The 27,743-nt window shown below is 40.2% G+C and overlaps 4 protein-coding genes across 14 annotated transcripts; 2 read left to right on the forward strand and 2 right to left on the reverse strand.

Annotated features, from left to right (window-relative positions):
• Positions 1–2,435: 2,435 nt before the first annotated feature.
• LOC133838176 (tyrosine-protein phosphatase non-receptor type 23) lies at positions 2,436–6,751 on the forward strand. The gene is made up of 4 exons (XM_062269174.1): positions 2,436–2,746; positions 5,285–5,451; positions 5,507–5,780; positions 5,845–6,751. Exons 1-4 carry the CDS (start codon positions 2,738–2,740, stop codon positions 6,457–6,459), a joined length of 1,065 nt encoding a protein of 354 aa, XP_062125158.1. The 5' UTR covers positions 2,436–2,737; the 3' UTR covers positions 6,460–6,751.
• A 408-nt stretch (positions 6,752–7,159) lies between these two features.
• Positions 7,160–15,327, reverse strand: LOC133838175 (uncharacterized). 2 transcript variants are annotated; one of them, XM_062269171.1, is made up of 5 exons: positions 14,780–15,327; positions 10,900–11,217; positions 10,475–10,841; positions 9,765–9,974; positions 7,160–8,664 (listed from the first exon to the last, which is right to left on the reverse strand). In XM_062269171.1, the coding sequence occupies exons 1-5, from the start codon at positions 14,783–14,785 to the stop codon at positions 7,856–7,858; spliced, it is 1,710 nt and encodes a 569-aa protein (XP_062125155.1). In that variant the 5' UTR covers positions 14,786–15,327; the 3' UTR covers positions 7,160–7,855. The 2 variants fall into 2 exon arrangements, with proteins under 2 accessions (XP_062125155.1, XP_062125156.1); XM_062269172.1 differs by having other exon boundaries at positions 7,160–7,490; positions 14,780–15,323.
• A 5,960-nt stretch (positions 15,328–21,287) lies between these two features.
• LOC133836624 (protein spaetzle) lies at positions 21,288–26,292 on the forward strand. Of its 10 annotated transcripts, none has more exons than XM_062267208.1 (7): positions 21,288–22,241; positions 23,743–23,991; positions 24,182–24,259; positions 24,415–24,787; positions 24,924–25,290; positions 25,353–25,605; positions 26,097–26,292. In XM_062267208.1, exons 1-6 carry the CDS (start codon positions 22,179–22,181, stop codon positions 25,555–25,557), a joined length of 1,335 nt encoding a protein of 444 aa, XP_062123192.1. In that variant the 5' UTR covers positions 21,288–22,178; the 3' UTR covers positions 25,558–25,605; positions 26,097–26,292. The 10 variants fall into 10 exon arrangements, with proteins under 10 accessions (XP_062123192.1, XP_062123194.1, XP_062123196.1 ...); XM_062267210.1 differs by having other exon boundaries at positions 23,747–23,991; XM_062267212.1 differs by having other exon boundaries at positions 21,289–22,241; positions 24,676–24,787.
• LOC133836626 (uncharacterized) lies at positions 25,600–25,973 on the reverse strand. Its single transcript, XM_062267219.1, has one exon. The coding sequence runs from the start codon at positions 25,823–25,825 to the stop codon at positions 25,697–25,699; it is 129 nt and encodes a 42-aa protein (XP_062123203.1). The 5' UTR covers positions 25,826–25,973; the 3' UTR covers positions 25,600–25,696.
• Positions 26,293–27,743: the final 1,451 nt, after the last annotated feature.

The following is a 27,743-nucleotide window of genomic DNA, read 5'->3' on the forward strand; positions in this document are numbered from 1 at the left end:
AAATACAATAACGAATATATTGCTGTTTCTCAATTTAATTTGAAGTAAATTGAAAAGCAGCATTGAACTTTTACTTGGGGCATCATTTGACAACTATCTCTCATAGCTGAGAGTAAATGCAATTATCCAACAATTCGATTACTGTTTTATTGCATTCTGTAATTGCAAGTCTTGAATCCATAATATGCAGCTGCAATATTTGCGAAACATATTGAGGAATGTTTTGTGGTAATCAATAACCTTGATCGTGTGCGTAGACAAGAGTCCAAGTTCAGGTACACAGTGGAAACAAGCCTACTACTTCACTCTGTCATTGTTCCCCCAGACAAACCAGTTGAGAAACGAGTCTTAATCCAATACGCACTCGGTAAGAATAAACTCGACACCGACCCCCAAGCGAAATCAAGTGCGTCATGGGTCAGAGTAGTTGCTTTATTTCCTAGTCTGAAGCGGGTCCATTGCAATGTGCGTGTGTGTGTGCGTATATTGGTCTGCAAGTTTAATCTGTCCCAATGCATATCGAATTCCAATTCCATATCCATATTTATGTACATACATTGTAACGGTGCTCTGCGTATATGCCATTAAGCAACGGCAAGGCCACTTCGATTGTGTACACAAAACCCAGAGCGAAGTAAACGAAGTAAAGGTATATTACACACATTTGCTCGCATATTTTGAGGTGTGGGGGCAGCTTTCAATTCTCGCACTTCATATGTGTGCGAGTAGTGTGCAAATTACATGCCCCCGACGGGCAACAGTTAGTTGTTCATTAACATGCAGCAGCACAATGCGATAAAGACAAACCAACGGAAGTGTTTTGCATTATGTATACGCACCGTTGGTTGCCATAGCTACCACACAGCAATTTGCAGCTCCTGGCTGATCAAATCTGCCACCTTTTGTGTAAGAAATGAGGCAATTATTACTATGTATGAGCTGGCACTCATTAATATTGCTCAACTCTGTCGATTTGTGATCCGGTTTACTTGCGAAATGCTTGAAAACAAATTCAATTTGGGTTTATTTTGAGTATTTAATTTAATTTGTATTTAATATTTATTTGTTTTGTCAACAATAACATCATTAATTTAATTCAGTCTGGGTTCAATAAAACTAGCTAATTGCGGTCAATTAAAATGTGGCCTAATAAGACAGGTTTTTTATGACCAAATGCATATATGAAAGTAATTACTTGCTGCTGCTTAGAAAACCATTAAAAATATACATTCAACACTAAACAAGAGACAAGTTTACTTAGCAAGTAATAATAGTTAATTATAGAATATAATAAAAATAGTTAATTTCGCAACTAAATTAACTGTTACTTGGCAGATTTAAAAAGCATATTAAATGTTTGTCCAGCAAACAATTTAAGTTATTTTCGCCACGCTTCATTTGGCTTGAACCAAGTTCACTTTGTCGGCTCATTCGCTCATTTCTTCAATCAACTCCAATGCCGCCTGTCAATTTTTTTTGGGGTAATTTTTCACATTTATGACGCTCGCATTCTTGATTAATTGTATCGCTTTGAGTATTTTGTTGGGCAATTTAATGGCGTGTGAGTGTTTTGGAGAAGTTATTTCATTGGTTTGGGTGTGTGCTAAGGCAATTTATTAGCGCCTGAGCCAAGTGAATTGGTTGGGGACTGTGGTGTGTGATAAGACCTCAGCTTAAACGGGGATTGAAAAAAGATTTAAGCAGGAAACGAAAGAAGAATTTAAAGTGGTTTCAGTTATGGCAATTAGCAGACAGAAGAACTAAATAATTATAGTTATATACTTTAATTATTAACTACTATTTGATTCTGCTTCCTAGTTTGCTAAGCATAAGCTGTAACATTAGCTATGGATTTATGTAGCTTTTTGGAGAATTTTGAGAAATATTTAAGAAGGAATCAAATGAAGAATTTACATAAAAACGTGGCTCAACATAGACATAAGCAATTAAATATTATTTAATATTTTGCATTTGATACTGTTTCCTAGTCTGAAAAACCTAAGCTGTAACGTTAGCTGTGGATTTATGTGACTTTCATAGCCACAACCACTTCTTGGCCATTCCTGTTGTGCTTGTGCTTGTGTTGGTTCCCCATAAAAAGCTCTTGAAAGCACAGAGAGAACCGTTGCTAACCGCACAAGAGCTCAAACTGGCCCAAGCTCTGAGCTCTGAGCTCAATGCTCATGGCTTTGTCTAGTATATCTACGAGATATGTTGTGTGTGAGTGTGGAGTACTGTGTGTGTTGTTGCTGTTGCTGCTGCTGCTGTTGCTGGTTGTTGGGTACCTGTCCTTTAGCGCATGCGCCGCTGACTCGTTGGTGAAGTTTTGCGGCGACTGCGCTGCCTCCCGTTGGTGTTGGACGTTGTGTTGTGGTATGAAAAAGGTTTTCCTCGACCAATATGCGCGGCGGTATATAAAGCGAAATACAACAACTTGGGCGGCTCAGTTGCTGTCGGTTTCAAGCAAATGTTGGCGCACAGCTAAAACGCGAACTCGCAAGACAAAAAGAAAAAAAAAAAACAAAAGTAAAGAGAGAGAAACACAACTCAACAAGTTGAGTATCAGTTTCAGTTTCAGTCCCGGTTCATTAGATCAATTGAAAGTGATTTTTTGGTGCCATTGTAAGCTGGCTTTTTGGGCTGGGTGCTTTGCCAGCGAAGGTCTTTTGACGTGATTGCAATTAAAGTTTTTAATCGATTCGAAATACCCACGAACAAAGAGCGTTTAACCAACAATATGAAAGTGGTAGGTTCCAATCGTAGGATGTGTGCAAAACCTACACCAAGAAAAAAATAAACTATCTAATTTTCAACTGAATATATTTACTAAGAAACGAGTGTGTGCTTTGTGTGTATTTGTGTGGTAAAAGGTCAGAGTTGAGATTGAATGCGTTGTAAGGCAATCTCAAGTGACTTGTTGTTGTTGTTGTTGTAATGATCACTGATCGTTGACTAACAATCTTTCTGCTTGAGAGCTGTCTGTCTGGCTGGCTATGGTTACGTCATGGCATCATAGGCAATGTGCTCTGTACTATGCGAAAATATCGCATAATTTGCTATGCAAATCGAGTGAACCGTTAATTTGCTAGAGCAGCCAGCCAGACAAGTCAGCCAGACAAGTCAACCAGGCAGCCAGCAAGCCAATTGGCAATTGTGCACCCAATTTGGTAACTGGATTTTCTAACATTATTTATGAGCTGTCACATATGTGTGTGAGTGTGTCTCTGCACTCGCATTGTGTACGTAATTGCAGCAGATTCTATGGAAAAAAAGTTGCAGGAACTTCAGTTAGAAAAAGTTGCACTAACAAGCGCACTTCAAACTGCGATCCCATTATGCTCTGCCATGTCCCGTTCCCACTTGTCGCCTCCAGTCTTCTACCTCTTCCATTCTCAGCGCGAAAATATCAAAAGGCAACTTTAAAGTCGCAACAGCAATAGCAACAGCACAAGCTAAAGCGAATCCAAATCCACATGCATGTTGGTTCAGTTCACACGCTGCGACTGGTAGCCAACATTTTTCGGACAGTCAATACACACACAGCAGACACAACAAAAAAGTGGCAACACATTGCAGCCAGGTCCATGTCCAGGCCGACAAAACTGGCGTGTGTGCGAAGCCAAGGCTATGGCATCTGGTAGCTGGCATCTATATGTAGTATCGCTTATGGTGAGCTGAGCTGGAGGTGAAAGGATTTTCGCAGTTAAAGCCGGCAACGACACATTGCTGCCAGATTGCCTGACAAACTGCGCACAGCTGAAAAGCTCTATAGAATGCTTTTGTCGCTGCTTGGATGTCAGTCATGACATCGAGCAAAAACTCCCTTTGAATCAATTCGAAGTTAAGCGAATTCCCTTGACCATTGCTTCAGTTTGAATTGGCGGTGCAGAAGTCTCTAGCATCATGCGGAATGTCTACCGCAGGCATCCACATGCCATAACATAGAAGAGAAATGCGCTAGTTGACTACGAAATACCCTACATTTATAAAGTAGGCTTAGAAATAAGTATAGTGATTATACTCAAATTTCTGTGTAGTAGGGATTTTTTAATAATTTTAGAAATTTTTATGCAGAATTATTACTTAAAGTAGAATAATATAAATAATAACAATACAAAATATATAGAATTATTTTCAAACTCTTAATTTCAAAACTGAAAGAAACCCAAAAAAGTGTCTGTGAAGCAAATTTTAAATTTAGAAAATTAGTTTAAATTTTATAACATCAATAATGAATGACAAATTTTAGTAGTTTTAATTGAATTTTTTAACAAACTAAAATCTTATATAGATAGGATGTTTATTAAATCCGGTTTTGTAAGAAAAACTTATAATATTTTCCATTTGAAAAACTAGGAAAATCTTTTTAGAATACCCTTGTTAAGCGCTCATTATTTAAAAGGGTATATGTGGAACTCCATTTGTTGAGAGCTCGATGCGCTTGTCAAACTGTCGACCAACTGCCAAATCTTGAGCTTAACCCGTACGAGCATTGTAATTTCCTTAGCATTTGCCAAGTACAAGCGCACAAGTCGAGAGGCATCTTTCAGATGCTTGCAACATACTCGACGAACACACGAGTATCTCACATTGGCATGTGTGGGAAATTCGCTTTCTTGCTTCTATTTCTCTTTTTTGTGTTTTTGTTTTTGGCTTTTTGCGGAATTCGGTTTGCATGTTTCCCCCACAACTCACATAATTTGTGTATGTGTGTGTGGCACACCAGTAGTGAATTTATTCAACCACAGCGAAGCGCTGCGCGATGTGTGGGAGCCTGAATAGAAATGAGTAATTCATGCATTTCATGCATTTCTCTCTAGTGTAGAAATGGATATTCAATTAAATTTTCTGCCCAGCTGTTGTATTGAATATGGCCATCATTTTTGCCGCACCTCTTGCGCGGCAAATCGCATGTCTCTCTACCTCTGGGTTTATGCAACATTTGCAACATGTCTCTGGATACATTGTAGTTAGTCGTATCTAGCCGACGCAATCGGTTCCTGCTTGGCATTGGAGGGCGTCCAGTGCCGCTAAATGACAACTTGCCCAACTGGCCAATGGCCAATTGCCAATTGTTCGATGTCATTGGCCAACAAAAGTGAAAGGTAGACAGCTCTGAGAGTCTTGTAGACTTGTCAAGCCATCGTCGGCGCGTCGACTTTGCTGTCATCTTGCCGCGCATTCTTGTAATGCACTGCCAAGGTGTTCCGCCTTGCAATTACCAAACCGGTTGCCATTTGAGTTCTTATTCTCAATCTCAATCCATTTAAATTTCGATTTGCAGCTTGAGCGTTTACTGTTGATTGGCTGTCTGTTTGGCGGACTGGTTACTGCACAGGATTATCAAGACTATCAACCGAGTGCACCACGAGCAGCACCACATCGATTGCAGTCCCAGGCACAGGAGGAAAACCGCCCCACGCCAGTGCCCATTCTTAAGCAGATCAACAAGTGAGTTGACAGATAGTTTGTAATTTATCTTGACTAACCTTTTTTTTTGCGCTAGACACAACGAAGATGGCTCCTATACTTATGGCTATGAGGGTGCCGATGGCTCCTTCAAGATCGAAACAAAACTGGCCACCGGTGAGGTGAAGGGCAAATACGGCTATGTGGATGCCGATGGCAAGGTTCGTGTTGTCGAGTATGGCGCCAACAAGTATGGCTTCCAGCCTTCGGGCGAGGGCATCACTGTCGCACCACCCACGCTGGTCGATGAGTCCACCAAGGAGGAGCCCGACTATGAAGATGAGCCCCAGCAACGCCCGCAGCGTCCCTACGTAAGAGATTTGCATTTGAACCTTCACTTCCTTGACCTTTGTTTAACTGTGTCTTCTTCCACAGCGAGTTCAGCGTCCCCAGCAACAGGCTCGCCCGCAACCAGCTCCTTTGCCACCACGACCACAACCACAACCGCAACCACAGTATGTGCAGTACGAAGAGGAGGAAGCGGAGCCACCACGTCGTCCTCAGTATGTACCGCAAGCACAGCCCTCGTTGGGTCCAGCGCCACCACGTCTGCAAGTGCCTGGGGCACAGCGTTCCACTGATGTGCTCTACTCGCCACAGCAGCGTCCCTCGCGCCCCGAGCCCGATTACTCGCAGTCGCAAAGCTTTGGCGAGGGTCCCTCAAATGTGCGCATCTCACGTCCCGTCTATGCCTTGCCACCCGCTTCGCCGGCGCCCAGCAGCGCACGTGCTCAGGGCTTCTTGGCACCCGCTTCTGGTGGTCGCCCGCTGCTCGAGCCAGTGCACTTTGGCCCCACCCAGGCGCCATTGGCACAGCCAGTGCAGCAGAGCATTCCACAGCAACAGCAGCAGCCACAGTCGAGCTATCAGCCACGTGCTCAGGGACGTGCTGGGGGCAGTGGCAGCCTGCTGGATCAGCTGGCGCGTGATTATGCTCTGCCCCAGGGCAATGCTCAGCCGTTGCACGACATCACCTTTGGCTATTACTAGAGGTGGACTGAGGAACTGGTACTGGGTAGTTAGTGCGGCTCATTTGGCCGTCTCTTTGAGTCAGGTGCATACAACGATAGATCGATGTCGATAATCTCTAATCGATAATCGATACATTCGCATAGTTCCCCCCTTACTCCCAATTTCGTTCCAACTATTCTGCATTCGCCAGTGATTCCTTTTAGAATTCATTAATCTATAATCTCTGTATTGTATGTGTATTCCATTCGTAAGATTTTGTGGTCGAAGTTTTATGATTAAATAAAAGAAAAACAACCAATTTTTGTCCTAATTTAACGTGCATTTTATTTACTTTTCTGAGGTTTTAGTGCCTGTTAAATGTTATACTATAATTTCACATGTAGATGAATAAAGAAAGGTTCAGTGTGAATATTATTTATCCAAGAATATGTTTTTGTGGTACCAATTTGGTGGGTAAGTACTATTCAGCTTCAATTTCGTGCTAGCAAGAAATATTTTTGTTTGCTATAGTAAGTTATAAAATGCTATGTACATTTTGTACAAATTTATATAATTTTAATTTTTTTATTTTTTTTTATTTTGTAACGAAATTGCCGTTGTAGCTGAATTCAAATGTTTCGTTAAGTTTTGATTCAACAAAGATTGGCAGCTTTTGCAAGCAAGCCGCCAATTTGTGTAGCATACTTTTAGGCTGAAAGATGAAATAAAACGATGCAGCTTGTATATTTGTTAAACGTTTATTTATTTAATTTAAATACTTATATATTAAAGAGTATATTTGTTTGTAGTTTCTGCCAATCGAAAAGTGTCAGGTGTTCAATTTCAGGTGTTGCATTGCAGTTTTGGGAGTTGACAGTCGTCTGAGCTGGAGATGAAATGTGAGTGGTGTGTTTGTGTGTGTGTGTTTTCGGGGGAAAAGAAGAACGTTGACTAAATCTAAAGAAGTGAAAGTGCGGTTAACTGGTAAAGTGGGCGTGGTCCACAGTTACTGCCCGGGCAGGTGAAAGGGCTGGAAGAGCTGGGTCCTCTTGGCGACTATTGCAGGTAGACTGTAAAGAGAGTGTCAGGTCAGATGTGATCGATACGAGATGATTATGCTTCATAGCCAGTTTCCAGTTGGACAAATGTGATAGTGGGAAGAGGAGTGTGTGGAGGGTGATGCGGTGGTTTCGATACATAAAAGCAGTGCAAACAGAGTGTAGAGCATGGTGCAAAAAGTATGCATGCCGTGCGATTTTTTCAAACTCCTTTATTGCCTCTCACGTGGCGAGTTCAATAAATTATGTTGCATAAGGATCAGGACATAAATAAGTTAGGTTACGAAGAAACTATATAGATAAATGCTGCATATGACTTAGAGGACTATAAATAGACTACAATATTGTATAACACCCGCCCAGTGCCCAGACAATGCCTAAACTTCCATCAGGCGATTGAACATCAGCGGATCCTGAATCTCGTAGTCCAGTGCCCGCGACACGCGTGTGCTGCCAGGCCGACCTGGTCGCATGACCACATGTCGACGCACCTTATAGCTGCCATGCGGTCTAGGTGGCTGTGGTGGTGGCGGACCAGCTGGCGGTGGTGGTGCGTTATAAATGTACTTGGATTTCTGCACCACTGGCGGCAGGAATTGGAATGGTGCCACCTTTTGCACCTGCTTCTCGATGGCATAGGTCACGGGGCCACTGTTGCTCGGTCCGGGTCCCTTGCGCTTGGCCACCTCCAAGGCGGCAATAATGGGAGACAGATCCTTGAGCGCATTGTTCTTATTGGCATGATAGTTGTCCACGCGATAATCGTTGGCGGCTGGTGGAGGTGGCTGATAATCATAGCCCTCATTGGGATGCTTCTGTATGTAGGCTTCCTCAGGTGTCTGCGGCCGTTTGGCCATCTGATGATAGGCATCTGCAGCGCCTTGATTATTGACCACCTTGGGCACGTATGCTGCTGTAATGGACTCGGTGTGGGACAAGGATTCCAGTGTGCCGAGATTGTGAGGCAGTGGAACACCGTAGCTGTTGTAGATGTCGGCCTGTTCAATGTTATTGTTGCCTGCATTCGTATCCAGTGCGACAGTCTTGGAGGCGGTGTACTCCGTCTTGCCGTTGGGCAGCAGACTGAGAATCTCCTGCAGCTGGAGCGCTGCCTTGCGTGCCTCTTCGTCGGTCAGTTTCTTGTGGCGTCCGTAGACATTGAAGTCGTCGGTGCCGGCGGTGGCCACTGTGCCACAATCATTGATGTTGTGTATAGGTATTTGTTGTGGTATGTTTTAGAGGAGTGTTGTTGTTGTGGTGGTGGTGGTTGTTGTTGTTGTGGTTGTATGTATGCAATGAGTGAGATTTCATTAGATTTACCAATTAAATATTTATGTTGCATCGTTAAAGTTTCTATTTACAATTTTGCCAATGTTTTGTCAGTGTAATGTGAGTGTGAGTGTGTGTGAGAAAATGTGTATGAGATGAGCTTGAGCTTGGCTTGTTGTTTGTACACATGTCGTATGATTGTTTTCTTTTTTGATAAAAGTTACTTTGTAAATTATTGTTTTTCCATTTTTTGCTGCTGCTCATGAAATGATCCAGGTTTTAGTCGCAGAGTATTTGAAATTAGTTTGTAACTGCTTAAAATTAGTAAACATATTAAGTAGATAATTAAAAGTATGATCGTTATGTTCTTCAGGGTTTCTTTTCACATTTGAGCCAAATTTTATTACTATACACAATATTAAGTATGCGACATGTGGCCGCTATTAATGACTCTTGGCAAGTCATTAGAGCTAAGGTTGGGCGCATATACAATGTGTTCATATATACAAGAATTGATGATTATTATTAGCGTATAATATATTTATATGTACATAAAACAATAAAGCATTGCCATTTTTGAATTGCGCAATGCCAGGCAGACATTGTGTAATGTCTCGTCGAATGAAATCGAAAGTAAGGCTAGAAGTGTGTCATATAAAGAGACACGTTATGGTCGCCAATGGGTTAACGAGTTGATGCACTGAGTATAATAAGTATGTGACGGGGTGTTAAATGGTTTATGCTTGTATTTACAGTTTGAGCTTGTCGGCTAAATGATGAGCTGACGTTGCTGTTGATGCTTTCACTTTCCTCTCCTCAACTGAGGTTTTGGCGCGGAAGTGAATTCAAGGTGTGAAAGAGGAAGAGGGGAGAGTGTGGGTTAGTGGCGGATGTAATGAGCATTTCTCGTTTTCTTGTTAGCGATGATGTGGCCTTGCCATAAGTAATCATAAAGCTGTATTTATAGGCGATATTTACAGTCTCTTAACTAGACTGAGTGTTGTGTTGTCTACGCACCATCTTGTCCATAGGCCGAAGGCAAGTAGTTGTTCTGCTGCTCCTCGAATGCCGCATGCCCAATGCTGAATGGGGCACCGCCGCCACCGGCGCTCACATAGCTGGCACCAGCTGGTGGCAGATACTGATGTGTGGCACTGCTAAACGATGGTGGCTTCGATGGTGGGCCATAGTTGGCGTGTCCCGACGGCAGCTCGTATGATGTGATGGCTGCAATGAGGCGAAGAGAGTCAGAGAAAGAGAGGCGACAAGTTGGTTGAGGTTGATTGTTGGAGGAGAGCAACGGTGGTGAGCCAAAGTCAAATAAAAACCAAAATAGGCTAAAGCATTTGCTGTGTGGCAAACGGGTTGCCTCTATGAAAAAATGAAAGTGGAAATGCTGTTGCAAGAGGCGGGTCAATGCACGGTTCGCTTCGATTTGCAATTGTCGTTGCTTGTTGCTCGTTGTTCGTTGCTCGGTGTTCGATCGATGGTTGGGCGACTCTTCCGTTGGCTTGGTCAGCTTTCAATGTTATGTTACTTGTTAGTTGGTTATCAAGTGGTTTAATTATTATACTGTACAGTTGTTTGCTAGTTCAACAGCCGTTTGCTTACATAATGACCTTAGTTTTATATTTCACGGTCCACTGCAGAAAGCGAGTGTGTGTGCGTGTGTGTATCTCAGAAGACTAGGAAATTGATGTTTCGCAGCAGCTCGTGGGCATACTCACTCTCTGTGTGGATGACGGGACCTGGCGCCGATTTGCTGCCACTACCGCCGCTGCTGCCGCCCGATGAGGCGCCGGACAAGGAGCTTAGCTTGGCAAAGGGATGAACGAAGCCGCTGCCGCTCGAATGACTAGTGGAGTAAGTGTGTGTGTTGGCGTGCGCCGAATTGATAATGGATTTGCCCACATCGGTGACCTTGTCGCCACCGGCGGCCACCAGATTGCCGCTAGCACTCAACACATAACCGCTGCCCTTTATCAGTTGACCCTTAAGTGCGGTCACACCGCCAGTGATGGCTTTAACCGCCTGGAAGATGGTGTTGAGCACCGATTTCTTGAACGACCAGGGATCATAGTCCACCGAGTTGCCCTGCAAGTTATGAATTGCATTATTATTTAAGACTCTTTTACAAAATCCTTTCGCTTACATGTACAACAATCTCGTGGGATTTGTAGCTGTCGCCGCCACTGCTGCTGCTGCCGCCTGAGCTGCCGGAGGCAATGGAGGCGGATGCTTGGCCAATGCTGGACAGCAGACCAGACTTCAGATGCGTCACATAGTCAAAGCTGCCGGATCGTTTGGCAATCTGTGATTCCTTGATGCTCTCGCCCTGATCATTGTCCAGATCTGTGTCCTCCAGCGATAGTGATTTGTCTAACGCATCGGAGCTGCTGCTCGTCGCTGCGGGATAGGCGTGGCACAGCATGGGCAGCGCCCCAAGCAGCAACAGACTCAGGCACAACAACTGCAACAAATGGAAAGAGAGAGAGAAGGTGTCAGTTACGTAATGTAATATTCATTATAACAACTGCATTCGAAATGTGTCAGTTGCGGATTCGGCAACATAATTTGCCTGCAAACTTAATTTCAATTTGTCAAAAAGTCAGCTTAGGTTGCATCATCGGTGGCATGTGGCAGCTATCATACACAGACATACACTCGACTGCACTCGTAATTTACCACTTGCCGTTGCACGCTTTTGATTTTTACTCGCCACACAAATGCGAGTACTCGTTTCTGTACTCATCTATGTCGCTATGGTCACGGCTCAGTGAATTTTGTTGCAGTTGCCACATGTGGCGCGGGCGTTGTGCCAGTGGCTATGGAACGTTTTACATCTGTTTCATGGGCCATCAAACATTTGCCGCAAATGCTAATTGATTAGACAATGCGAATGAATAACTAATGAATATGCCAATCAAACGTTGAATTACAAGCTGTCAAACTCGATGAGTATTTCCTCGATGGCAATCTATTATTAGCTGTATCAAATCAACAAATTATTTAATAATAATGTCCGACTCAATTGAGCAATTTTAGTTGCGATTTTTTTGTTTTAGATGGGGTAGAAAAGCTGATGAAATATGAGAGGTTCATTGAATTGAATTTAATATTTTTTTTGTAGTCATTTAACTGTCTAAGGCTCAGGAAAATATTTACAAATTCAATTGAGCAATTAGAGTTGCGATTCTTTTGGTTTTTTTCTGAGACATGAATGAAGCCAATAAACCAAACTCTGACGATATATGAGAGGTTTATTGAATTGAATTGAATATTTTTTGCATTTGATGGGGCAGAAAATGATGCAGAAGTTGAAAATACTTTTGGGCTCTATGGAACTGAATTTAATATTTTTCGTGTCGTCATTTAACTGTCTAAGACTCAGGAAAATGTTTGCAATTCAATTGTGCAATTATAATTGCGATTCTCTAGAACAAAGAATCAAGCATAAGCTGACGAAATTAAATAGTTTGTTTTTATTTCTAATGCGGCAGAAAATGATGCGGAAATTGAAAATGCTGCTGGAATTTATTGAAAAGACTAAGCCTCAAAAAAATATTTACAAATTGATTGGATTATTGAATCTTTTGTTTCTGATAATTTAGTGCATGAGGCGTTGTTCAATTCGACAAAATATTTACAATTGTTGCTGCTCCACTTTTACATTTTTTGACACGAATAAATGCAGTATAGTAAAATAATTGTGGGGTTTATTTGCCAATCTCGTTAGCCAAATGATTGAAATATTGTATTTTGATAATTAACTCTTAATAGCAAAATCAAATTTGGGTCGTCAAACTGTTTGTTGTGAAACATTCAATTAGTTACGAGCATACTCGAACTCGTATTCATACTCGAACTCTCTCGCATGCGAGTGCAAGTTTGTTTTGACAAATGCTTTTTAAATTGCCCTTGCGGAACCGCCCTCTAAAAATGGAATGAAACCTTTTTCTTTCTCAACTCAATGCTGGTGATTTGTACAAACCAAATATGATTTTTGGCAGCCAGGCATTCGACTCGACACATTGCGGTTTGGTGTTTCTTTAAAGCCTAATTGCCGAAGCACTGGCGGCTCATAGCTCACGGCTCACGGCTCAAATAGTTTCGTTTGGCAATCTGCATACAAATGCACAAATTAATTGAATGACTCGGCCAGGGCCTGGTTCGCATAAATGCAAGCTGACTTTGGCTTTGTTGTGTTTGCATTGGCTATTAATTTTTAATTTAATTGCACTATCCAAATTCAATTGTTCAATATATATGTATGTAGTTTGTTCCTATGCGTAATTCGTATATTCGCATTCGTATGCAATTAATAAAATTCCAATCTACAGCAAACATTTCATAACTGTGCGCAAATAAACGCAAATTACTTTTGGTTTTTCCACTGTCTGTTAATTATTATTGTGCTTTACTACATTTTTTTTTGCTTCTGCAGTCTGGCGTCTGTTTGGCTAACCTAATTGAATTGCTTCAAAATGGTATATTGAACCATCAACTATCAGACATCAGGCATCAGGCATCTGTGCTGTCCAATTTACTGGCACTACGACCTCATTTGTTCACCACATCCCCATCCCATGCTCAGAGAGCTGTGCACTGTCATCATCGTCAGTCCGGCAGCTGAGTGTTAAGCCGAAAGAGAGTGAAAGTATTGCCGGCTTTTAACTCTCCTCAACACACACACTCACATACGAAAAGAGACGTATTTTTTATTTGTGGTTTCTGTCAGCAGCGAACATTTAATTTGCATGTTGCTCAATTGTGAACACAATACGAAATACATATTTATTTAAGCTATGCTCACGTCGCTCATGTCGTTGAAATAATTGCGGTAGGTTCAGCATGTGCGCAAGTATACCCTACGAAACAATTATGAGAAGGTGAGAAGGGTATCACAACAACAACAACAACAACAATACAGACAACATCATAATTGCTGGGACACTTAATTACTTTGCGAAGTGTGTCAGCTGTTCGTGGAGACAATTTTCAACACCTAAAGTTTGTAAATAAAATATAAGTTGACTTATAAAAATTAAGTATCTTATTTTCATGAAATATACAAAGAAAGTTGTTTTCTGTGAAGGTACTAAATCTTTTTGGAAATTACTTTTACTAAAAAGTTAAGTTTAAAAATAATTTAGAAATATTAAAATTTTTTAGAATCCTTAGGAACGTTGAATGTAAATTTAATATATTAATTTCTTGTTATACAATTAATTCTTTGCATTAAGCTGAAAGAGTATTCCTAATTCGTAGGCCTAAAAGACAACCGATTCTTTATTATTATTGTATTTCCGTTGTGTCAAGTCTTCGATTTATTGTTACTACGTGCGGTTTAACGTACCGCATTTGTTTATTTTATCATATTGTTGCTTTGGTTTGCTTTTCGCCACATTTTAGGCAAAAAAACATTTCTTTAACAATTTTCGAAAGCCACAAAAAACGAACAATAACAATAGCAAAAGCAAAAGAAACTACAAAGACTAGACCTGATGTCTGACATAATAATTATGCATGACATTTTACCTTCACACTCATTCAAGTGGCCCGAACCGAAGTTTTGCTTTCGATCGTTTCTTGATAATCGTAACATGACATAATCCCATGAACTCTTGACTCTTGCCTCTTGAGTGAGTGTGATTCACTCACACTCACACTCGCACGAATTCGTTTTCATTTCGATGCATGCAACGCAAAGTGCACAACCGGCAAACTTTTGGATTGGGATTTTTAGGTTAGCGATGATAGTGATGTGATGTAAGCGATAGATGGTCGATAGAAAGATGAGGCAGGAAAAGATGCAACTCGATTGTTTAGCTAATAAAATTGCCGAAGCGTGGCCATTTGAAACGAGTTTCAGTTTGGTAAGAGAATTGCCTGCACTTGAACTTGTTTGGGCCTCAAATCATTGCATAAATTTGCCAAGTCGGGAGCGTGTATCGAGTAGCGAGTGTGTGTGCTAATTTGGTCATTTGGTTATTGGCACGAAGACTTTCACTGCAGCTAAAGGTTGAGCTTACCTTCATATTTCTGTTGAATTTTTGTTGTATTTTTGGTAACTTATGGGCTGGGTTTTGTGTCGATTAGCTTAGCTGCTAATCAATGGAACAACCGCGTCACAGTTGTATTTGCTGATAACTATTTGCTGTTGTCTTGGCCAATCGTTCGATCGTTGCAACAACTTTCCACCACACAGTAACAAAAACACTTGCAATTTGGCAGTGGTGACTTGGGTAACGGCTACACAGCACTTCTTAAAATCAGTTCGTTGGCTTTGGGTAGTGAGTATTTCGTAAAAGACAAACACACGCAATACAACACTCGCATACACTTGCACTGATTTCACTGGCAACACAAACACAACAACAACAACAAAACGCGCGCGATTCGCGTCGACTTTCTTTCTGCGCTATTCGCTTAGCTTTGCCTTCGTTTGCTGTCTCTTTCTCTCTCACTGGCTTGTCTGTGATGTTGTGTTGTGGTGTATTGTATTCATATATATCTCTGATTTTGTGGCGATGGAGGTGGCTCCTCGGCGACGACTGCGTTCGAACTGTTGTCGAAAATGCCACCGTATGGCTCTTTTAAAGAAATTTGCTGAGAGCGCACGTTCGCCTGCATTTGGCTTGTTTTGTTTTTGCTGTTGCTGTTGCTCTTCGAGGCGCTGCGAAGAGTCGCTCCAAACGCAAACGATCGCTCCATTACGAGACATTACATTTTTGGCAGCAGCAGCAGCAGCAGCATCAGTAGCGACATTTGGCTTCTCTCAGCGTGAGCTTGGCCCATATGCGTCTGGGGCCAAAGCCAGCCAGCGAGAGAAACAGCGAGTGTGAGGGCCACGAAGGGGGCACGAGGGTGTTTGAAGTTGTTGTGCGTGAGTCGTTGAGTTCAATGCGTTGCTCTGCGCTGCGGTCGCATTTGCAACATAAATGTGCAGTTGGTTCATTAAGTTTGTTTGAAACGTGTTTAATTGAAAATTTATGGTGATTGCGTTTTACTTTGCGTCCACTTGTGTTGACTTGTAACAAAACAAAAGACTTAGGCAACGAACTTGATGCACCTTGCATTTTGCCACTTAACACAAATGTCAAAGCTGTCAAAACATATTGATTTTTTTATAAACAAAATTAGAATTTAGAAACTGCAAATAATTTCAAATAGTCCTTATTTACTAAAATTTTTGCTTACCGAAAATAAGACAATTTTCAAAATCATTTTGTTTTTTTTTGTATTTATATTATATTTATTTTCCATATTTATGTTGAAGTATAATGGAATAATTAGAAATTTAATTTTGAATTTATAAAATGCAAATAAATTTGGGTCCAAATTTTTTTTTTTGCTGAGGATTATACATTTGGGTGACGGAATTTGTCCCGTGCGAGACTCTTTACAGTGAAAATAACATAAACTGAAACAATTTTAAAAATAAGTGAATGTTATTCTTGAAGCTTTACATAAGCACTATATTTAGAGCTAAGATAGATTTTAGAAACTTGTTCTGTTTTACGATAAAGTATAAATTCGTTAATTTTTTGCAATTATCAATTAACAGAAAACAGAACAGAAAGAAAATTCCAAAACCATTCTTAGCTCTAATTAAAGTACTTATCTAAAGCTATAAAAATAACCTTTTCTTATTTTTTAAATTGTTTTAGTTTATGTTATTTTCAATGTAAAGAGTCTCGCACGGGACAAATTCCGTCATGGAATTATCCATATATGTATAGCTTACAATGATCTCATTTCCAAAACTGTTTTGTTCTATTGTGCTTTGTTGTATTTATTTATATTTTTCCCTATATCCATGTTTAATAATAATACATATTTATTTATATATCATTCTCAACTTGTATTATTGTTTACATACTCCTTATCGAAATTCTTCACTATTTTACTAAAGATTCAATTCAATAAATTAATGGACCATTTTTTTTAATAAGCTACTGGTTACAATATGAGAATAAAAACAATTAGAAATTGAATCTTGTTGTGTTTAATGTTGAAATAATCATTTACTAAATTTATACATAATTTGGTATTATATAATTTCCAATAACATTTGCAACATGCGTCTGAGTTATGTGTCTAGAATTTTAATGTTTCGACTCTTATCGAAATTCGGCTTGCATTTTCACTGCTGGGCCATTAAACTCACTGAACTTTTATGCGCGTTCCCATTGCGCAGCCAGCCTTGACCCATGTCGGATCATTGCAATGCGCCCTCAGGCTCAACTGAACCTTAAAGTGCAAAGTGCGAGCGTAAAACTGGAGTTCAGGGCATCATTATTATCTAATGCCTTTACTAATGTGGTGACGACAGTTCACTGCCAGTATGCCAAAGGCGTTTACAGGGGTCACAAGATGTGGACCCAACGCACATGAAGTAAACAAACAAAAATACGCATCCACAACTAAGTATGATTAATAATAGCCTCGAAACAGTGGCGGCCCTGCTGTTGGCTGCCCTCTAAAGTGCAAGTGACATGAACTGCTCCCATTTCTGTTGCCGGTTGTCAGTTGTTTTATTTTGTTTGTTGCATGTTGCATGTTGCCGGTGGCTCAGATTGTTGCAAGAGTTACGCTTCCACATGGGGCGTCCGGTGGCAATGACTGGTCGAAAAGTTGGCATAATGTCTGGCTATTGTCATTGTCCAACGCAGCCAAGTGTTCAGTGCACAATTTGTAGACTGCAGCTTAGTTGTATGTACTCGTATGTAGCTCCTGCTGTCCCCTCTTTAGCGCCTCCATTTGTGGATGGTTGTTATCTAACCGAAAGTGAAATGGGCGCAAAGACGGCAAACAGCCGCAGCAGCAGCAACTAGTAACAAGGCAAATGCAAAATGAACATGGCAAAAATGGGAAAGAAACACTATACTTATGTACTCACGGTACTCGCAGTTAACAAACTGTAAATTTGCTAAAATGCAATAAAAAAAAGGCGAAGCAAATAAAAATCAAAACAAAAATAAAACGCCTTAACAGACTCGTAATAATCGCTGCATTTTTACCATATACACATACTCTACTCAGCTCTCAGCTGTGGCAGCTGTGGCGCTCGCTCAAGAAGCAATAAACTGGGTGGCAAGTCAATAGTCTGAGGTCCATTGAATTATGTGCCACATTTTGCACTGCATGCCGAGCGAGAGAGCATTTGAAGGGGAGTCCGGAGTCCGGAGTTCGTTTCGTTTGATTTCATCAGCATGTTGGTGCGGTCAATTGTTTTATATGATCGCTGCTTATTCGATTGTCAACAAGTCATGCAACTGTTGCAGAGACTGTTTCCGACCCCAACAACAACGGCAGCTCGAAATTCGATTGTCTTCATTAATTTATGGTGCCTGCAACATTGTTAGTCTGTTAGCTAAACGAACGAGTGAGTCGACACAGGCCATTAGTTCAAGTTGATTGCACTAAAAATTATTATCAGTAAAAATAATAATGGAATTATATCGCTTTACATGCCAAACAAATCAGACACAAGAATGGCCATACAATATGGATAGCCATTACGTATACGACACCGATAACCGGTAACCGGTCGAATGCAGCAGGAAGCAATCGCTAAATCCCACTGCAATTTCGTCGCAGCTGCAATAAAGTAATTTGTTTGCTCCCAAATAAAGTAAATTTATTTTAATAAACCGTTTTGCGGTGTTTTCTTAATATAATTTATGTGAATTATATGATTTTCCCAAGCTATTGTTCATCCTGCCAGCAGAGTTATTCGCAATTCCATATCTATCTCTTACATTTTTCGTACGTTCATTCGTTTTGTTAATTGACGTGGAGCAATTGAAAAACGAAATAAACATAAAAAGATGTGAAAAGTTTTCAGAGTGTAACCAGAAATGCGATAACAGGCTGGAGCGCGCTGCCTTGACAGCGATCACAAAATGTGGCAACAGATAGAAAATAAACAAAAAAAAAGAAAATAAAGTAACGCAATGTTAACAGCATCCTCAGCTATTTCCTGCACTTCCTGCTAATCTCGTGTGTGTTGCGCAATGAACTTCAACTTCAACTTCAAATTCGCAATTCGCCGCTGAACGAGAAAAGTCAAAATAAAAATTCAAAAATCGGAAATGGACCCGTTTTTTTGGATTAAGCGGAAGCCATCGACCGCCATCGCCATGGCAAGCGCGCATTATTAATTTGCAACCGGCGTGACACGAAATGCGGCACCTTGGGCATATGTTGTAAGTGTGTCTGTAGGATCGTGCAGCTGGACGCTTGACTGGAGCTGTCCAAGGAGCTGGAGCTGTTGAAAAGTGAAAGCACAGCAATACAATTGCCAAGGAAATTGACATTGAATGTGATCGCGAATCGGTCAGTTTTATACTCCTTATTTTGTTGCCGATGATGGCAATCGCCAGCTGGTAAATTGAGTAAGTGCCAGCAAGTAGTAGTGACATCCTGCCTCGTGCCTCCTTTTGTTTTAGTTTCCATATATTACAGAGTAATCCATAAGAGCACAACACCTGTGCCGCGCCAGCTTCAGTGTTGCGTGTCGCCAACTTTGCTGTCATTGCTGGAATTGCAGTTGCCACACGACTTCAACGATGACGTCGATGACGACGACGACGAGCGGTGCGTCCACATTTTTTCCAAGTAACTGCTTTAATTGTAGCTGGTTTATGTTTTACGAGTTTTCGTTTTCATCGAATGTGCAATGCAATTTCATTATTTTTTAATTTTATTGTCGGATCGCATAAACTTGTATATATTACGAATGTTTCACCATCATTTCTCGTTAAAACCGCGCCAATGTGTTGAGTTTATTTTAGCCATAATTTTGCGTGCATGATTATTCTCGATTTGCCCTATGGTATCTTGGTGTGAGACACTTTAATGGGCAGCTACGCTCTAATAGAGCCATTTCCCAACTAATTTATGGCTATTAGCCAAATTGTTTAGGCCATTGGCAAGATGAGTAGTCTGTTGCGGTGTCTGGCACGTAATTAACAGCTTGGTAGGTAGTTAAAATCAGTTTATCTTAACCCCGAGCATGTTACTCACCATTATCTCAATGGGTTTTGTTTAAATGAACTAAAAGGTCAACGCTTTTTATGTTTTGCGAAATTCATTTAAGCTAAAATTCAAAGACACCCAAAAATATGCAAACCAAAATCAGTTCACCTAAAAGTATGCTTAAGCATTTGTTTAGTATTCAAATTCCGTTTTATTAAAATATGTACATTCAATTTCAAAATCAACTTCGACTTTTCACAATATTGCAAATATATTTTAATCGATACGCTTGATTGTGTGGTTAGAGATTTCGAAATTTTCCTTACTCAGCTTAATGTTATTCAATTCATTAAATACATTTTATTGTTATCTATTAGTTATTACATAAATAAGTGGGGAAAAATGTGTTCTTCACAATTGCTAGTTGGAAACAGTTAAAGAGCACATGATCGCGTACTTGAAAATTGATTCATAATTATTATAAACAAGTAAAGTTAATTCACAATTAAGTAAGATGGTGTAAATTGAACAATTAACCAATGAAATCACTTCATTTTATGCACATTTGAGTGGTACAACTGACGAGCTATAGAGCTATGGGAGCTACGTCATTGCTACAGATGCCGATATTCGACTTTGTGTAGATATAAATACTTGCGGTTTACCAATGAATCTGGAATTTCCCATTGAGTCATTGAGTCTTTCCCTTGGCTAGAACCCGCCCACTGTCTTTGTGTTATTGCTGCCCAGCTTACGTGTCTCCACTTAAAAGATCGTTGGCCAGTTGCTTAAGTGACGCGTGCTTGACGTGCGACCAATATTAAGTATGCATGTGTATGTGTGTGCCATTCATGTGAATCAACTAAGCAAAGAAATGCAAGGCACTGAAAGCTCTTTGCCAAAAGCTTTACTTTTCCTTTCAACTGTGAAACAGCTGACTGAATGGGTAAATGAGTAAAACAACAACAATAACGTGACTAGTTTTAAGAAATGTTAAAATAATATAGCTTAAATTGTCCTTATTGTCATTTTAATTTATCAACCGCTTGTTTTTGGCAGGTGTATTACTTCACAACTACCTATTATGCCGACCGATGACGACACATGTAAAATGAGCCACAAAGAAAACAAGTTAAGTTGTGCAAACTCTACAGAGTACACTGAAAAATACCCTACACATATATTATTTATGTATATGAAATAAAACAATTTGCGAGCTAAGTAAATTTAATGAAATAATTGCCAAACAATTAGAATATAATAGTGTGTTTTACCTTTCATAACCATTTTGCTATGCATTTCGCTTAAAATAAATATGCGCTCAGATCTTACGTTCGTTACCCGTTACTCACTCGTCGTGTACAGGGTACAAACAGCTGTAAACTGAAGCACTCACGCTCTCTGCCGGCCTGCCAGACAACCGATCGCCTTATCTCTCTCTGCCTTGCTCAATCTTTGCGGCCGTCTTGCTTGTGCTCACAGTGTTCGCTTTGGCGCTCGCCAAGCTTTGTTAAAGCTGCACTTGCGAGTTGACGAAGCTTAAGTGAACTTCTACTCAAACTTTTGGTTTAGTTGCTTTCTTGTCGCGCACATCGATAAGCGCGTGTTGTTGTACTGTGCTCTCGCTCTCGCTGCCGCTCTCGTGCCTGCTCCCGCTTCCGCTCTCGTTTCTACTCCCTGTGCCCATTCTTGTGCTTGCTCTCACCCCGCGTGCGCCGATGTGCATCAGAAATTAAATGATAGCCAAACATTCAAGACGTGCGTCTCCCACAATAAAATTAAATATCGCCCGGAAAATCCCCTCGTGTCATATTGGAGGAGACGCTAGATTGTGAAATCGATGCAGCTGCATAAAAGCACATGCATCAGACAGACTGGGCTTCATTTTGGGCAAGATCAAGCCAGGGCCAACAGCTCCTTTACCTTGTTGCTCTTGCAACGTTCCAATAAAACACCAAAAACAAAACGCGAACCAAAGTGAAGTGAAAAGCAAAGCGACTAATTAAAGTGCCTCTCTTGGGTCTGGTATCTGTTTCGACGACAACGTGAAAAGGAAACAAACAAAGCGGAATAAGCAACACATCGAAAAAGGCGGTTGAAAACGTTTATAAACAACAACAACAACAACATTAAAAACTACAACTACAAAGTTGAAGACAACGACACAAACAGACAGCTTCGACACCAACTACAATAATAATAATAATAATAAAAAACAACATAATAATATAAAAGCCATCACACAAACAACAATAAAGAAAACAACGACAAATAAAGCGCGGTAATAATTTTAGTCGTGCCAGTTTGTTTATTAAATATACTATATAAACCAAACACACACATACAAGCAAACACAAGCCGGTCAGGTGAATCGATAGACTAAATCGACTACTAGTTACCCTGTAAATATTCATTCGGCAACCTACAAAAATACCCCTGGCCATTATAATGCCTCCCTTTTGGTGGAAACTACTCAAAATAATGTTACTGCTCTTCGCACTCTTCACAACGGTGAGTAAACAATATTGTATTTGTATTTAATATTCATTAAATGTGCTTGAGCATGTAATTAGTATATAAAGTGCATTCATAATCGTGGTATAAGTTAAGATCATAACATTGGCATGTGGATTTGGCATACTGTAAAATAAGTTTTATAATCTTAATCATTTTCATTTTCACAGTTCCATTTCACTCATTTGTACTTCCTTCATTAGCATATTTGTTAAAAAAAGCTATCATGTGTACATAACGCCCAGTTATAAATGATATATATACGAGTAAATTTCCTGCTGTCTTTAGACATTTTAAAAGGCGTTTAGAATTGCAAATATTTATACGAGTTGTTGTGTTTTGCTCTCCAAGTTTGCTAACTCGTAACTTAGAGCATTGACTTAATTATTGCACAGACAAATTGCAATAGTCGTAGAACGATATATGATGTATGATACTATATATTGATGGTGGCGATTTCCCAGAGTTTTGAAATGAAATTGCTTCTTAATTGCACTTGCAAACGAGTATGTGGACAAAAGGCTTTCCCAGAATTTTATCAGCATGTCTAAATCGGTTTCCATATGCATTTAAAGAGAAAATGTTTAATGAAAATGTTTGCAAGAGTCTTGTCATGCAATAAATTAATCGCATGGCTCACTTAATTATTTGAGAACAATTCTGGCGAGACAAAATCTATTCCTAGAATAAGTCTGGGATTGTCTAGGGCACGTTGATTATCAAATTCAGATTGCTGTCATAAAACCAAAGCTCAAAAAATTGGGTGGAACGTAAATATATTCGCCGCAGTCATAAACCGAATACAAAGAGAGAGATCTGCGTCTGTCGGAAACGTAATATTTAGACGCATATTGACAAGTGTTTTGACTTTTTGTATCATTGTTGTTGATATGTGTGGATTTGTTTAGTGCTGTTGTCTCGTCATCGCGCATGGCATATTCAAGACAGGTGCCAAATAATATAATAACAGCTTTAAATATGTATACATACATATATATACATATATAATATAGCAAATAATAAAATCATTGCGCATAAATGTCACCAGTGATTGTAAGAAGAATATATATGTACATATATACGTACCTTCGATGCATATAAATACGCAAGATCACTTTGTAGTTCCCCTCATGCTGCAATAATCATAAAGTTTCATATTCACATGCTGATTACTCAAGCATGAAAACATCGTTGTTACTTTCGTTGTTGTTGTAGTAGTAGTTGTTGATACTATTGTTGTTGTTGCCGTTGTCAACGGCCTGTTGCCAAAAAAAGCAGTTGCTGTCTTTAGTTGCCCAAGCTATTAGCGTGATTATCGGCTATTGGCCAACTGAGGTGGGAGTCATCCTGCTCACAAATCGTTACTCAGTTCCCTTCTCTAATGCTCTCTATTTCTAACTGCTTCTCCTCTCTCTTTCTCTCTTTCTTTCTCTTGTGTACTCTACGGCAAATGTTGATCAATCGCAAACAAACAAAAAATTCCACATATATCTTTCAGATAGTTTGTATCAATAGCGAAATGTCAAAGCGACGCGAGGCAGAGGCCGAGGCAGAGGCAGAGGCAAATTCAGTGGCAACGAGGTCAGCAACTGCGGCAACAAACAACTCCATTGATCTGACGCCCTTTCTGTCCGACAACCTGTTGAATATAATGCGTAACAGATCACAGCAGCAGCAACCGCAGCCGCGGGATGAGTCACGATCACATGCGGAAGAGGAGGAGCAGCAGCAGACAGGCGAGGTGGAGGTGTGCAATTTTTGAGAATCTGTTCCTTCCGATACAGATGCAGATGCAGATGCAGCTGTAGATGTGCCTGTGCTCTAAGATACTCTATTTGTTAATGTTGTTTGTTAAGAGTTCTTTTTGTTGTTGTCAATCGATTTGCAACTCTAGACTAAGCATTTTCCCCATTTCTCGTTTGCCATTCTCACTTCAGTTGCCTGCCGAGGATATCGAGCAGCGTGTTCGTTCCATATTCAAGGTGCACGATGGCGATGGTGTAATGATTTTCAATGTAAGTGAACTCATCTCATCTCATCTCATTTCCATATTCATACTCATCATTTTCATTGTGCTTTCGTATTGTGTTCGTTTGCTTACCGTATCTGTGTTTGTGTGTGAATTGGCTTTGATTCGGCTCTGAAACTAACTCAAAATTTACACACACAGACGACAACAACGGACGATGCACCTTTCATGCCATCCATATCCACCACCATGCTTGGTGATCAGCCAGCATCATCCGATACTTGGCCATACTCGCAATCAGAATCAGAATCAGAAACTGAGTCTCAGGCAGAGACAAATGCCAAGCCCAAGCACTATCATCAATATCAAAGCTTGAACCATCAGCAGCAATCGTTCAAAGTGCAGAGATCACCGGATGGCAAGCTGAATCTTGTCTTTAACGATCCACTCGTGTCTTTGCAGTCCACAACCCAACAACAGCACCATCAACAGCCCTCAACTACGCATCATCAGCAGCAGCAGCCGTTCAATCCTCAATTGCAGCGACCAACACCACGTCGTCCCATTTCGGACAGTAAGTAGATCGACCCAATGAGATTTGTAATAACTTTTGAAACAACAATTAAAACACACTTAACTCAACACTCACAACTCGCTGTGTCATGTTCATTTTCCAAACCTTTCCCTTGGCACTTCTTGCCTAACATCAGTTATCGTGTTTCCCGACTCTATAGATAAGTATCGGACAACTACGCCACCGCCACCGCCATCGATCGATACGGGCGATCATCAGTGCGTCGATGGCTTCAATCAGAGCCGTTCCTTCTGCACCAAGGTCCACAACTATCCCGACTTGTCTGGACTGAAAGGTGTTTTGGCAAATCGATTTGCCAACTTCTTCAGCGATGAGCCGCAGCCCACGGATGTGGGTCTCCGCATCAACGATGACGAGCAGTATCTGTGCAACAGTCATGTGAGATACTTGTATCCCAAACTGGGTCAGCGCTTGGATCTCTCCTGGCAGATAATCGTGAATACAGATGACTTCAAGCAGGGCATACTCATTGAAGAGTGCGAGTGAGTAAATTGAGAATTTGCTTTTAGAACTCCGCTCATATTTCAAACACTTTCAATTGTAGTCACGAGGGCGAGAGCTGTCAATTCCTGGACAGCTTTCCTAACAACTATGTGCCAGTCTGTAAACAACATTACGTGATACGCCATTTGGCCACGGTCAACAATGCCAGCAACGGGCAACCTGAGGTGGCCAACGAACCCTTCAAGATTCCTTCGTGCTGCAAGTGCGTGATAAAGAGCAAATTCTCAGGGGACAGCAGCCCTTGAGATTTGATGCAACAAGAACTCCGCCAATTTCTGCACATGTGATTTGAGGTAAGTTTCATATTTAATTGACAGAATTTATACATTTCAAAACATGAAATTTGAATATATTTGCGACCACCAATATATAGTACAATATTATTTATTTGAGGAGTTTGCGTAGCGTCCAACCCATGGCATAGAATCCAACGAGCTTGAGGGCCATTCGCTTGCCCTCCATATTGCCAACGTTCTTGAATCTATTGTTGAAATTTCCAAAAATCCGATCCATTTCGATAAAAGCGCTTGAAACAACCAATATATCAATATAAAAAAACGAAAATGAAATTACTGTGCGACTTTAGCAATATTTGATCTCCCAAAACGAATAAATATGTTTGTTGTTTGTTACATGTGTGGAAAGGTAACTGATAATGTTTTTAGTACACTCAAATAATTCATAATCCCTTGTCAAGAATTAAAGAACTTACTAGATCGAGAGAATTTCAACTTGCTATCTAATTTGCTAATTTTAATTACTATTTTTGTCTCTCTACTTGCAGCAACAAGTTCTACCCACCACAGAATGGCAGGCCAAACTGTCTAGGGGGATATTGTTTAATAAATTGTAGACTAGTTGTTTTATATGCACATAAAACATATCTTAAAAATTACATACTTATCTATACTTATATCTAATAATATAATGCTGATAATACTTAATTGCAAATCGCAAATCGCAAAAAAAAAAACAAACAACACACTCATTAAACGCGAGCAGCCATCAATTAACAAAATCATTTAGAGTTAATTAACCAATTTTTGTTTTGTATAAACTGTATAATTTTATTGACGCTGCGTTTATGCTAAAATATTCGTGTCATAGTTTCTCCCACTTTAATTGTTTATTCCCGTGTAAATTCTAGTGTAAATGCATGTAATTAGTCTTAGATTTATGTTTATTTTTAGCTGCAAAACAAATTAGAAAAAAATGTAAAAATTATGAAATGCCATTTTTAAAAACAATGTTTAAATATCACGCACAAAATAAAATAATAAAAAAAACATACATTAAAGTGATTCTAATATAGATAGGAGGAGATAGAAGGAGCAGAGTTCTTTGAACTCGTTGGAAGCATATTTTTGTATTTTTTCTTTCACTCCAGCCTGAAGTCGACTGCATGTTAACATGTATTTATTTATTAATAATAATTCTGTGCACTCGCTAAGTAAACTAATTACACTCAGTGTGTGTAAACATCCACAGCGGGACATGTGACAGACAACAGGCAATGACTATGAATGTTTTGCCGGCTTGGGACTGAGGGGCGTATGCGCGATTTGCCAGTTGGCAGTTGCTGCCCCAACTCGTTGCATTTCGATTTGTTTGCCGTGTGTTGCCTGGCGCGCTGTTAGGTGGGCCACGTGCCCAAATCGAATCAATAGTATTTATTGATTTTAGCACTCGCATTTGTACGGAACTATGTCAAAGTTAGGTCGAACAATTGCTGCCTTCGATTGTATTGCTCACACAATAAAATGGTCATTTAATTAGGTGCTTTATTGTCTTTGGCCAAAAATGGTCGAGCGGTAAAATAAGTCATTAATCATGACACTGCAAAGCATAAACTGGTGCATACATATATTCCATGGGTATTTATCAATCACTTCGTTGAGGCAAACTAACCCAGAGCTCTACATCTAATGGATATTTTCCCCATTACGAGCTCGAGCTTTTCCAATCGGACATTGTGTTTGCTGTGCTGTTTTGATTTGCACCCACCCCTTAGGGTCGGTCATAATGTATCGAAGAGTGCTAGAAATTAGTTATTAAATATTCTAGATACTCTTTCTTCAAACTTACGAACTTTTATATAAGATGTAGGGCAACAAAAAAGAACTGGAATTTCCCGTTTGCCTTCGGCTGAGAATATATACTTATGGAGCTGAAATATATTTCCCAAGCTTATGGTAAAGTGTTTATCGTTAATATAGTATAGAGTATTATAATGTATAGGACACAAAGTGAGACAACCGCATTGTTGTTGCTTCGCCGGTCTGGGAAATGGGTCTGGTCATATGGCGACTGCTGTCTGGTAATTGCCGCAGCACATTTGCATGGCAAAAGGAGTTAATGGTAGTTGCCTGATTTGATGTTGTTGTTGTTGTTGTTGTTGTTGTTATTGCTATTGTTGATGTCGTTGTCGTTG

Source organism: Drosophila sulfurigaster, chromosome 2R (genome assembly GCF_023558435.1).
Source record: "Drosophila sulfurigaster albostrigata strain 15112-1811.04 chromosome 2R, ASM2355843v2, whole genome shotgun sequence".
NCBI lineage: Eukaryota > Metazoa > Arthropoda > Insecta > Diptera > Drosophilidae > Drosophila > Drosophila sulfurigaster.